Genomic DNA, 13,070 nt, shown 5'->3' with positions numbered 1-13,070 from the left:
GACAATAAAAAATAAAATTAATTAGAGAAATTGTTTAATTATATGTGGAAATACGCTTTCAATATTTATTCATATTTTTCTTCATCCCCATCTAAATAACATTGCTCTCGAATAATAAACAAATTGTTTTCATTTGTATTTTTAGCAACTGGCAACTCGATTTTATCTGTCATTCTCATCTGGTTGCTCGTGTAAGCGATCGTTGGGGATTTTATTTTTGATTATTTTGGCTTTATTGTTTGATTTATCAAATTGTTGATTGTTAAGTAACAAGCTCTGACCATATCATTATAGGAATACTATGGTGAGTGCAAGACTGCGTTCATATAACGGGCCAAAAGTGATAGTATCGCGCACCATGCTTGGGCCTTGATGTTGTGCCTTTCGATAAATTGTTTGATTGAATTCATGAATTGTGATATTTCGGCAGTCGGTGATGGAGTTTCTCAAGGATCTACCGTCGTACGACGAGCACAACTTCACATTATTCAATACGGATCATGGAATTAGAAATTGTTCTAAAAGACCGTCGATTTATTTACCAACTAAGGATATACCATCTGAACAAAGTTGAGTATGCGATCTTACTACTTCTTTCTAATCATAGCTAGTAGTTTTGGTTAATGTAAATAGTAATTAAGCAGGTCATTAGTCAAAAGTAAAAAACATAACCTAAATATGAGTTTACAAATTATTGATTATTCTTCACTTGTGTTTGTTAAAGTGAACAATTCCCGTTTTCGTTTTTGCAATAATGCAATTAATTATTTTTTCTGTTTTCAGTAATTGTAACAGAAAAAACAAATATACTGTTAAGATATCTACACCAGCAATGGGAGAAAAAGGTAATTATAATTTAATTAATTCATAATTAGATCTCCAAGTTTGGGCATGAGCCAATATATTCACAATTTAACTTGTTTTTATGCACACTTGCATGGGGCTAATGGTAGATTACAAATGCAATGACTAGTGTTAAATGAAAATCAATTCTTCAGTTCTGATCAACAAAACATTTAATTTGAATTATCATCTCATTATAAACCAATCACAAATACCTAATTTACTTGAGGTTCTATACTAATTGCAATAATTCAGATAATAGTTGATACATTTCTGTTGTTTTTTAATCAATTTGAAATATAATTTCAGAACAACAACTCACCAAAGAAGCGTGACCAGAGCCACATTGAACAGAATGGCGAGGAGAGCCGACCTCGCAAGAGGCCGTGTCTCAACTCCCCGCTCAACTGAAGCCCTGCCAGCGAGCCAGCAGTTAGTTTGTGCTTCAGTTATAGACTTTACAGAGTGTACTGCATTTTTGTATCGAGATTTGTATTCCACATTTTTAGGTCAAATTATACATTGATTCTCGAAACGCATTGGTCTCATGTTTTTTGGGAAGAATAACACTATCACAGTCAAGTGCCATTACATAGGAATCTTTGAATAAGTTCTCATAATGTGTGGCTGTAAGTTATTATTATATTTCAGTGGAAAATTGATAATCAAAGTATGAATTATATTCATTCCATGTTTTATAATTAAGTTTTTTTATTCAACATAAACCTCTTTGGAGATTTCATGTGTTTTTGTAAACACCTGATAATATGAATATCAATATCATAACATTTAACATCTAAATTAAGAATGTGTTCATAATTTAAGTGCTGCAGCAATAATCTTGAGTTTTGCAATATTTGATAAAGGCTTAGTGAAACCTTGTTTTGTATAGCATCATACTCTTTTAAAGTTTATTTACATAGTTTGGAATAGTAAAATGTGTTGTATTGTTTAAATTGGTATATTCTATAAGCAGAAAGAATAGAAAGAAATATTTTGGTACAAAGGATACAAAACTGGTTCACCATCTTTTCCAATAGGAAATTCTCTTCAGTCAGGCACTTGGAAGGATAGAATGTCACTATAATAAGGGATGTGTACAAGATTTTGCCATGCCTTAGACAAGAGGAACTGCAATGAAAATGCTTATTGTTAGGATAAATATATTTAATTTCTTGGCTTGATTTAGGTATTACTTGTATGGGCAGCGGATGTGATTAATCTGATTAAATTCTCAGAGCAGCAACATTTTAACTGAAGATCCATTTATTAGACTGCAGGAAGTAAAATGTAAATTACATATTTTCTGAGTTCAATCTCTTATTTTATAATGTTTACTTTAGTAACTTTGTGATTTTTATATTTAGAACACCTATCATTTAAAAAATAATGATGAATGAGCACATCCTGGTTCAAATTGATTTAAAATGTTTGATTGTGTAACTAAGAGGATGCTTGTGGAGTAGAGTAGTAGTATATCTTGAACCATTTGTCTTCTAAATTTTATAATTAAAATCCCCAATATGCAAGCTATTAAGTATGTCTGCTAATTATAACGTAATTCTTGTCATGTGATTTCTTCAGCCTTGAATTATCGATTTAAAATTAGCTACTGCCAACCTTTTAGTAATGTATCTCTAAAATATGTTCATAATTAAATATTAGGTATTGTAAATGAAACAGGTTGGTTTTGCTGTAAATTGTCTTTGGAGCCTGGCTTGTGGAAAGATGATAGCTGAATTCCTTGTTTTCCTAGACACTGGTGAATAAAGTTTTAAATATTGTAAGAAGTGATTTCATTGCTACTGGTTAGACATGAAACTTTTGCACTTCCTATGGAGTTTATGTTCTCCCTTGAATTTATTTTTAGTTCCAAAAGGTCACAGCAGAATGTGAGTGACCTATTCTTCACTCAGAAGGGCAAATATTTTTAGTTGAAAAAAATACAACCAACTGTGTGCTTTGTCCTTTTTTTACATTACAAGCTCTTGTTAGTGAAAAGGTACTCTTAGAAAATAAAACTGCATGTTGACTGAAAAATAACTTTATTCTAATAATTATACTTATCTCACAATTTGCAGAAACATTCCACAAGCTGCAAACAAATAGGTTATGTGTACCTAATGGAATTATTCTCTTATTTCAATTATGATACCTTATCTATAATTATAAACACCAAAATAGTCACTAGATTGAGTTTCCTAAAAGCTTTCTTACATATATTTAACCCTCTTGCTGTCTTTGATGGGTTAACTCTCCAATCAGAATTGCCTGCAGTTAAAACTTGTAATCTGACAAGAAAACATTGGAAACCAAAGATCAAACTAAAATACTTAAAACCAAGTTATACATAATAAATTCAAAATAAAATTTTTAAATTTATCCAGTTCTCATGAAGTCATAGTAAGAGATATAAAACTTGTAACTGTCTCAAATTGAACATAATTTAATCCTTAGCGGGCACTTCAATGACTCGGGGCTTGTCAATGATGCGTGCAGTGCGGTTGCCCTTCTCAACAATACCAATGATCCAAGCCTGGTAGCCTTCTTGCTTCTCAATGTCTTTGCAGTATGCAGCAGCCTGTTCACGTGGCAAGCAAATCAACAGTCCTCCGGAAGTCTCAGAGGCATGTCCTTGTAACAATTGGAACATGTTTCCACATGCTTTAGCCACTGCTGCCATCTTAGCAATCACTGGCAGATTATGAATCACAAAGGAGACTTCATTCTTCTGATGAGATGCCAAGTTCTGTGCATGACCAAGTAAGCCAAACCCAGTAACATCAGTAGAACCATGGGCATTATATTTATGCATCAGGCGTGCTGCAATACGGTTCAATCGGCTCATAGAGTCCATAGCACGATGATAAGCTTTGCGCACATCTTCTTCAGATACCACCAACTTGATACGGTTCCAGCGTTCAGGTTGATCCAGCCACTGATGAGCGTTCACAGCCACTTGGGTGCCCAGGGGTTTGGTAAGTACAAGCACGTCGCCCATCACAGCATTATCAGGAACAATATATTCATTAGGTTGACAAATTGTTGTAGCAACCCCACCAATAGCGCACCAGGGGTTAATAACTGTCTGTCCTCCAGTGACGGAGGTGCCTGCCTCCAGGGCAGAGTCCTTGAATCCACGCATTATTAGAGGAATGACAACGTCACGTTCTTTCTCAGTCATCTTTGTTGACACGCCGAGCAGCATCAGCATGTTGTCACATTCAGTAACACCCATCGCGTATAAGTCGCTTAGTACATTAGCACACGCAATCTTGCCCATCATATAGGGATCATCCACTAATGGGTAGAAGAAGTCAGTAGTCTGAACCAAACAAAGTCCTCCATGCCTGAGTGGCGTTACCGAGCAATCCAAGCCAATGCCAATGCGCGGGATCGCCACATGCATGAACTGATCTTCTTGCTGGGAGTAGTCCTGCTGTAGTGATTCCACCAATTTTCCCAAAACATCTTGCGGGACCTTGCAGCTTCTTCCTTTTAGGTCAGCGAATCGGGTCAAACGAAAACTCGCTTCCAAGTCGTGAGCCACCGGGTCGAATGGCCGACGCAACGCCAATGCATTGGGGTTACCGGTCATCTCCAACTGTGCCGCAGCTAAAGAGTCCTGCGCTACACTTGATTGATACGACATATTACACGAAACAAAACAATATTATGATTTTAATAAGGGTATTTCGGGTCAAAATGCGGAAACCCGACACGCCGCCAAGTGACGCTTGCAAAATGGCGTCTCCGTTACAAAGAGAAAATGGTAGAAAAAATTACATTTGCGGAGCGTTCTCTGATTGGCAGTTAGATCACGTAAACAAAGATGCGTGTTGTGTGATTGGTAGAGAAATCATAACATTTCGTTTTTGTCAATGAGAACAGGCTAATGTCATCAAACCGTGTTACGTTTTACGCTAATAACATTATTTTAGCTTCAGCATTAAAGCGTATGGTATATTTTTTAAATATACAAATAAAAATGAAATAATGTAAACTTTGCTAAGACTAAATCAAATTTAAAATTTCTGGAATCAGAAGATTAATTAATTCATTGACAGGGAATTGTTCTTGCTCGGAATATCATTATGTCAAAACATCCAACCAATGCGAACTGTGCTTTCGTTTGTATTAACCAATGAAATACTCCGTAACTGTTACGCTTTACTTTTATTGGCTATAATAGTGAGGATTAAAACTTAACATCACTTTACAGCAGAAATAAATAGTATAACTTTTTGAATAATATATGACGGTTATAGGACGTAGATTGTGTTAAATAATATTTTAATTGGAATTGCACTTAATTTTTTTTAATTAAAATGTTTAAGTGAAAATAATCATTAGATATGTCTGTGAATAATTGGAAAAAGGTGGAAAATGAGGCGGGATATCCGTGTTACATCGAGTACGTATAACTTTCACCGACACAGGTGCTTTTGTGTACGAGAAGTGAAGTTTTTGAAAACTTTGTTTTAGCGAGGCGGCAGGAAAGCAACAATATGATCATCCCGAATTTAGAAAGATTATGGAATCTCTTCAGGAGTATGATGGGATCAAACAAGGCACCTATCGAGTCGCTTTTAAAATTTACTCCCTACAAAAACACCTGAGAGGTAAGTTCTACCTGTTGACATTTTTGCAACTATTTATAGCAAAGTATCAAGTTTCACTTAATCAATTTTAATTATTAAGTGTTCTATAAGTTTCATGTGCTTAAATCTTACGTCAGTTGTGCTCAGTTACCTTTTGTGGGCATAAAATATTATAAAATCTCTGAGCTATCGAATATTTGCGCATAGGTCCAAAAGTCCTCATAGAATAGGTACTCCTTGTATTCATTTTTGCAGATTTCAGCATTTAATTGTCTGGCTGATAAAGTATTTATTTCAGCAGTTCTTAAAAAGTACATCAAAGTCTTCAAGTGTTTATAATATGCATTGTGATATATAAGACAATAGGAATTCTTGTTTCTACTGTAATTGAAGAAAAGTTTGAAGAGTTATGCATTCCTTTTGTGTAAACAAACAACCTATTCACTGTAAACAATTGTCTTGAGACATACTTGTATTCTCTTATTTGGATTTCAGACTGTACAAATGCTTAGTAGATGAACGAAAATTATATTTATTTGAAAAAAAAAAGAACCAACTATCTATGATAATGAGTATTATTCTAAATAATTAAGGGCTTAAACTTGACTAAATAAACTTCTTGTCCAAATTTTTAATCCTGATCCTTGATGAAAACGTTTATTCAAAATAGGCTGATAAATAAGAACTTTTTTCATACCCCAAAACTTTTCACTTCCTATATGTCTTTATCTTAGGGTGAGTTGCACTTTTTAACTAAAGCGATACTGAACCATCTCAAATAGCGATTGCCCATTGATAAAATAAAATCGGTAATTTGAAATAGTTCATGTATTGTCATAGTTACATGGTGCAACTCACCGATAGACTTGGAAAGTATAGGAACCAGGCATAGGTATTAGACTGTTACAGCCTTTTTTTATCTCCCATTGCTGGGCACAGGCCTCCTCTCACAAGGACTCCCATAAGATAAAATTACATTCTTCTTTCTTCTACAGTACCTCCTCTTCGAATAAGTTCAGGAGTATTTGCAAGACACCGGCTTAGCTTATCAGAAAGCAGCTTGTCTCTGGACACTGTAGAGTTAGAGTCTGTTCTTGCTGACATTTACTTTGCTGCTGAGAAAGAAGGTTTGTTTACTGGAGACATAGACCTCGCTGTGGACTTACTGATCAACCTGTTGCTCAATATTTATGATAGGTAAGTTTTGGAATATGTTTCATGTGTAAAAAAGAAGTAGATTTTTTTTATGGAACTGAAATAATGTTTGGTAATCAAGCACTGCAGCCAAATACTTATTTCCCTGTTAATGAGATTTTGCCAATAAATTTGGCCTTCTGCATTAAATATCTCTTTTCTCTAGTGAAAGAAAAGAACCAATCAGAGTGCTAGCAGCGAAGACACTCCTCATAATCTTAAGTGAGGAGTCAGCTGCTGACAAATGGTCATCGTTAGCGAACTGCTGTATGGACCATAATGGCTGTGTGTCGCCCAAAAGACTGGCCGCCCTGTTGGCCCAGGTGACTGCACTGTCTGCATACCTTGGGGTGATCAGTGACCATGCCGAAGCTGATGTCGAGGCATGTTTTGGTAAGGTAAGGGATATTTCATGAAACTTTTAGGGATTTTTATAATAATGTTATACCCAGTCTGGTTTGTTTATTTATTTATCTTCATCGGCACACCAACAGCATAACAAACGTTAACAAAGTAAAATAAAATTTCTCATATGCTATGCTTGTATGATGTGTATTGTGTACACCTCGTGTATAATAACAATTACATAACATTAATGATAACAACAAACAACGAATATAAACAGGACTGTAGTTAGTTTTTCTGACTACATTTTGCGAAAATCTTTCTCCTCTGATGTCACAATATTTAGGCAATGGGTTCTTAAAAATTTTGCTTGCAAAATATTGCAACATAAAGCTTAATTTTCCTAATAACTTTCTTTAAAAAGTTATAACCACATAGTTATGTTGGTTATACGGATGCGTCTATACTATGAAGAGTATTAGGCCGTTTGTCCACTGCCGCCATCACCGGACCGTCACCGAGAACGAGATTTTAATATCGGCGGCCAGATGACGGCGCTCGGGTGGCGGGCGTGCGGTGGACACACGGCCATAGTAAATGAATGTATCACTAAATCGGCGCCGTCATCGCGTTGTCGGTGACAGTCCGGTGACGGCGGATCTGGACAAGCGGCGTAACAACTATGATTGACTATGTCCCAGAGTGCTGGCATGCTGGGCGCCCACGCGCGCGCTGTGGCGGAGTGGGGCGTGCAGCACTGCAGCAGCGCGCGCTGGCTGCCGCTCGTGCAGCGCGTGGTCGCCAGCAGGAACAGTGCTGACGTCACCGCCTGCTGTGCCCTGTGTGTGCAGCCCCTCATACAGGTGAGTACATGCTGGGAGCGGTGGCGGAGTGGGGCGTGCAGCACTGCAGCAGCGCGCGCTGGCTGCCGCTCGTGCAGCGCGTGGTCGCCAGCAGGAACAGTGCTGACGTCACCGCCTGCTGTGCCCTGTGTGCAGCCCCTCATACAGGTGAGTACATGCTGGGAGCGGTGGCGGAGTGGGGCGTGCAGCACTGCAGCAGCGCGCGCTGGCTGCCGCTCGTGCAGCGCGTGGTCGCCAGCAGGAACAGTGCTGACGTCACCGCCTGCTGTGCCCTGTGTGCAGCCCTCATACAGGTGAGTACATGCTGGGAGCGGTGGCGGAGTGGGGCGTGCAGCACTGCAGCAGCGCGCGCTGGCTGCCGCTCGTGCAGCGCGTGGTCGCCAGCAGGAACAGTGCTGACGTCACCGCCTGCTGTGCCCTGTGTGTGCAGCCCCTCATACAGGTGAGTACATGCTGGGAGCGGTGGCGGAGTGGGGCGTGCAGCACTGCAGCAGCGCGCGCTGGCTGCCGCTCGTGCAGCGCGTGGTCGCCAGCAGGAACAGTGCTGACGTCACCGCCTGCTGTGCCCTGTGTGTGCAGCCCCTCATACAGGTGAGTACATGCTGGGAGCGGTGGCGGAGTGGGGCGTGCAGCACTGCAGCAGCGCGCGCTGGCTGCCGCTCGTGCAGCGCGTGGTCGCCAGCAGGAACAGTGCTGACGTCACCGCCTGCTGTGCCCTGTGTGTGCAGCCCCTCATACAGGTGAGTACATGCTGGCGGACATGCCACCGGCTTAAACAAGCTGACCGGCAGCAAGGATTACACGTCGCCAGCAGGCCAGTAATACTGATATTGAAGTCGGCACTTTAATACCCCAGGCATCTTACAGAGTCATAAAAAAATTAAGAGAAGACTACTTTTGAACCGAAAAACAGCGATAAAGACCAAACTGATTGATCATTAATTAGATCAGGCACATAGTCTAAAACAGATCCTCAGTCTAACCAACAAAGTGGCAAATGACTGGTGACAATGAATAATAGCATTTAACTCGCTAAATCATACCCCAAAAGCCCAACAAAAACTTACAAAAATACAATAAAAAATACCCATACAAAATTAACAGTTCCATACTACACTACCTACCTGTTACCCACCTACTTGCTACCCACTTGTAACTACCTGACGTTGTTTATGCTCCACGGAGGTTTTACCTGACGCCGGCGCCTCGTCTCACTTTCATGATGAATAGCATAGTGGGAGTACAAAGAGTACTGTTAGTTGGCTATTGTAGTTTGTAAGTATGGGGGTGGTGGTAGGTAGTAAATATCGACTGCAAAATCCATTATACATATGTATTTTGTAAGTTGTTAAGTGATATGAATCGGGTATAATTGCAACTTTTAGGGTGAGTTGCACCATTAAACTTACATATAGCTAAACTATGATAGCCGCCGTGACCTATGGGCGTCAATTTCACGGGTTATAATTCGGTTATCGTTATATTTAAATAGTGAAAAATGCCATTAGGTAAACTATGTGTTAAGTAATATATAAGATATATGGCCGGTTTTCATTTGAAAAATATTTGAGTGTACATTTCTCTGTTTCTGTAGTAAAAGATTTGTGAATTTAAATTTTTTAAATTAATGTTTTCAGGTGCTGAAATTCAAATGCGCAAAATGCAGTGATGTGTACTTCTGTGAGAAATGTTACTTATATGACAAAAACTTGACGAATGTTAGCGGACACAAGAAGACTCACTTGATATATGAGATCATGGAAGGACAAGTAAGTTCAAGCAGATACTAGCTTCTATCTATCTTTTACCCTTCTCCCATCGGGAGCTACTTCGCGCAGTCGAATAAAATGTAAATAAAGTCCCGCGTTAAATGGGCTATCTAACACTGAAATAATTTTTCAAATCGGACCAGTAGTTCAAACAAAAGTAACAAACTTTTCAACTTTTAATATAAATTCTTAAAATAAAAACATTCCAGCCAAAATCATCAGAATACATGAACTTCTTAAAGGGCATGAGACGTCTATTCTTCTGCACTAAGACCAAGAAGAAAGGGCCAGGGTCTAAGAAGGGGTCTAAGAAGAGTATAGACAGGCCAGAAGGGTCCGATCGGCGTAGGAATGGACCCGTGATATTTACGTCCACCGTTGGTAAGGCTTCGGGAAATAATGCGAGTAATCCTGCTGTGATGTTGCAGGATATTATTACGCAGTTGGAAACACAGCAAAAGTAAGTTATATTTTCTCATAGTCAAAATTAAAGATTTCAATAGAGACCTATCACAGGCTCTCAGGAGAAGTTAAAAGTTAGATGCATGGTTTCAAGGTCTTGTGAAGAAGTACTGAAAATCCAAACATAAAACCTAGCATAGCTTTTACACAGTCAATATAATATGTATATTTAAAAATATATTTCTTCTGAATTGACTCATAGGTTTCTAAATTTGATCTATGTGTGTCATCAAGTGACCCCATAACTTGGTAGGACATTGAAAATAGGTATAGAATGCTTGCAGTATGGGTAATTGGCACCGTTTCTCTTGTATATGTAAATTAACATATTCCTTACAGATCCCTTCAAGAGGTATCAAACCGGATTCAGAAAGTTTATGGACCGATTGACAACGATACGAAAAAGGAGGTGGAAAATAACGACCTTCTAACAAAGTTAGAAGCGCACTGGACTCATGTAACGACACAGATTAATCGACTGAAGATTTTAAAGGTGATCTATCCTTTTATCACTATAGAAAATCATTGACTGTCAAAGTTTACGTTGGTCGAAACAAAAGTGTTGCTATTGACACTATGTATTTTTATAATTGAACTAGCGACCCCCGGCTTCGCAAGGTGTAACAGTATTTCCCCACTATTTAAAGTAACACACAAAAAAAACGCATGAAAATCGGTTGCGTATTTTTGAAAAATTTAAGCGTACAACGGGACGCGGAGGCAGAAAAAGCGACTTTGTTTTATACTATGTAGTAATAAGCGGGATTTCGAATTGAATAATGTTGAATATGCTGAAATTAGAATACATTGATTCTACAAATAACGAAAGGTATCTTTTAATCGAGCTTTAAACATAACTACATAAAATGATTACAGGAAAATCTATCATCAAGTCAGCCAACACTACCTTCAGAGAATCCTTCAAAATCCGACAAGAACGACCGGCCACAGGCTTTTGACTTATTCAGTCCAATACCGATCTTAGAAACAGAAAAACAGTCTAAAGTGACTGATGTTAAGAACCCACCCAGGGTACTGAGTTTGGACTCTGGGAATTTCTCCGCAGCATCCAAGAGAGACAGTCAGAATCTATTGACCATGTCCGGAGATGCGTTGAAACCTGTGGTCGTACATGCTACCTCTGATAGCATATCTACTGTGTCCATGAATGATATTAGCAGCTGGCATAATGGTGAGTTATTTTTTACATTTTAGTAATTGTATGTAGCTAAATTGGTTTTTACCAAATTTTATTATTGTGAATTGTAAACACTGGTTGTTTCAGTATTGAAATTACATTATCACACATACTTTATTTTTTGTTCAATTCCTCTTGAAAAAGGATACACATTTTACCATTACCTTTAAAAATCTGAATAAATAAATCATTGACCAATTACATAATCGCGATTGCGAAATCAAATATTTATTTATTTTATGTATGTTTAGATTTTGTTTAAATAACTAAATCAATTTAGAAGAATTATACCATATTGATATGGCTTGAAGATTGGGGAAGCTGGGTTTTGGAGGGATAGTTATTATTAAGTTATCCAGATAAATGAAGACCAGGCTCTTTCTCTTATTCAACCAAAACATCCAATGAAAACAGATATAATTCAGCGTAATTACTATATAACATTTCATATTTCACAGAAACAGACACAGCTTCGTCAAGACGGGGTCGTACATCACTTCGTCACGAGAACTCTACGATCCGGTCACTGGCAGCCGCCGAAAGGAAGTTCGCGGCCGACATACGCTGCGTCGAAAACTCCAACGATAAGATGAGAGAACTTAATGCTGATCTGGATACCGTGCTCGACAGGCTGCAGCAGATATTGACCAATAACTTTGCTATGGATGGTAAGTTCTATCTATATCGTTCTATATATATATATGCTACAATTTTTTTGGTGCATGCTTGGAACAGTAACGCACGACAGAGTAGTAAATATCTCGTTATTTTATCAAAACAAGTTTTGTATCCCAGAGTCTTAAAATTTTGGGTACCATGTTTTTATGTTTTTTCGTCTACAGACAATATGTGAATTATGATAGAAAAATTGTTTTTTTGTTAATTTATATAAGAGATAATTTCTTTATTTTTCAGATTCATGTTTCGACAACACGCAACTGCGTGAGACTGCGACCGAAATGGAAGGATTACTCGGCACCCTAATACGCGGAGTCGAACAGCGGGCCACACTCAACGCTACTAAAGGATTAGTATAAAATACTCAACACTTACCTATCAATATAATCGGGTTTATATAGAATCAGAATAATTTGTAAAAAGCTGAGGCTACATGACTAACTTTCTGCGTTCCTCAAAGCTAGCCGCGGAAAGTACGTGTAACGAAAATTTAGCGGCTCATTTTGAGTGACACGACATACATTTTTAAAGTTCCAGTGATTGTAAATTAATAACAATAAAATCATGTTTGTATATGAAAATATTTATAGATTAGATTTACGCACTGTTTTTGTTTGTGTGATTTGCACTGATTTGGTTTTGCTCATCTCAAGACTGGTTACGTCAATAACTTGAATTGACGTGTTGATAAAGGAACGTTAACTTTGTCGACTTGTAATAAAGTCGAAAATAAAAAGTTAACACAGGTTTGCGTAAAAAACAAGTAAGGATGTTCACTGATTTGACGAGATTAGGTACTGTGGAATACTGAAACGCCACTCAATTTTTAAGGACTGCTCAAACATCATGTTGTATAATCATCGGCTAATAATCATCAAATAATCATCGGATTTATTGGTTTATTGCCATAAGTGTACGGTGTGCAAAGCGATCCCCACTCTTCCGCCGATAGCTCATTATCCGTCCCGATAACTATACCGTAAGTTGCGACAGAAATACTTTTCGTAGAACTTGAAAGATAAGTGACTTTTGAGTATTTTGTTAGTAATTTTAGTAAATTGACTGGTGGGAAAGTTCTCAAAATAATTTGTTCTATATGACGAGTTTTTAGAATAAA

The 13,070-nt window shown here is 38.0% G+C and overlaps 4 protein-coding genes across 5 annotated transcripts in view; 2 read left to right on the top strand and 2 right to left on the bottom strand.

Annotated features, from left to right (window-relative positions):
* LOC110371251 (NADH dehydrogenase [ubiquinone] iron-sulfur protein 5) overlaps nucleotides 1-13,070 on the bottom strand; it is a 71,378-nt gene that overhangs the window by 37,627 nt on the left and 20,681 nt on the right. The window lies entirely within an intron of this gene.
* On the top strand, nucleotides 164-1,580 carry LOC110371222 (DET1- and DDB1-associated protein 1). Its single transcript, XM_021327368.3, has 4 exons — nucleotides 164-304; nucleotides 431-569; nucleotides 784-845; nucleotides 1,153-1,580. The coding sequence occupies exons 1-4, from the start codon at nucleotides 302-304 to the stop codon at nucleotides 1,252-1,254; spliced, it is 306 nt and encodes a 101-aa protein (XP_021183043.1). The 5' UTR covers nucleotides 164-301; the 3' UTR covers nucleotides 1,255-1,580.
* Sps1 (Selenophosphate synthetase 1) lies at nucleotides 2,872-4,605 on the bottom strand. The gene has a single exon (XM_021327367.3). It carries the CDS (start codon nucleotides 4,493-4,495, stop codon nucleotides 3,290-3,292), a length of 1,206 nt encoding a protein of 401 aa, XP_021183042.1. The 5' UTR covers nucleotides 4,496-4,605; the 3' UTR covers nucleotides 2,872-3,289.
* On the top strand, nucleotides 5,064-12,322 carry LOC110371302 (dystrophin-related protein 2). Its single transcript, XM_064038328.1, has 11 exons — nucleotides 5,064-5,257; nucleotides 5,329-5,465; nucleotides 6,440-6,641; nucleotides 6,805-7,036; nucleotides 7,685-7,846; nucleotides 9,484-9,615; nucleotides 9,825-10,075; nucleotides 10,417-10,570; nucleotides 10,954-11,269; nucleotides 11,734-11,943; nucleotides 12,191-12,322. The coding sequence occupies exons 1-11, from the start codon at nucleotides 5,199-5,201 to the stop codon at nucleotides 12,310-12,312; spliced, it is 1,977 nt and encodes a 658-aa protein (XP_063894398.1). The 5' UTR covers nucleotides 5,064-5,198; the 3' UTR covers nucleotides 12,313-12,322.

This window comes from Helicoverpa armigera, chromosome 15 (genome assembly GCF_030705265.1).
Source record: "Helicoverpa armigera isolate CAAS_96S chromosome 15, ASM3070526v1, whole genome shotgun sequence".
In the NCBI taxonomy this organism is placed as follows: domain Eukaryota; kingdom Metazoa; phylum Arthropoda; class Insecta; order Lepidoptera; family Noctuidae; genus Helicoverpa; species Helicoverpa armigera.
The sequence above is the reverse complement of the archived record's forward strand: the minus strand, read 5'-3'. Positions and strand labels throughout refer to the sequence as shown.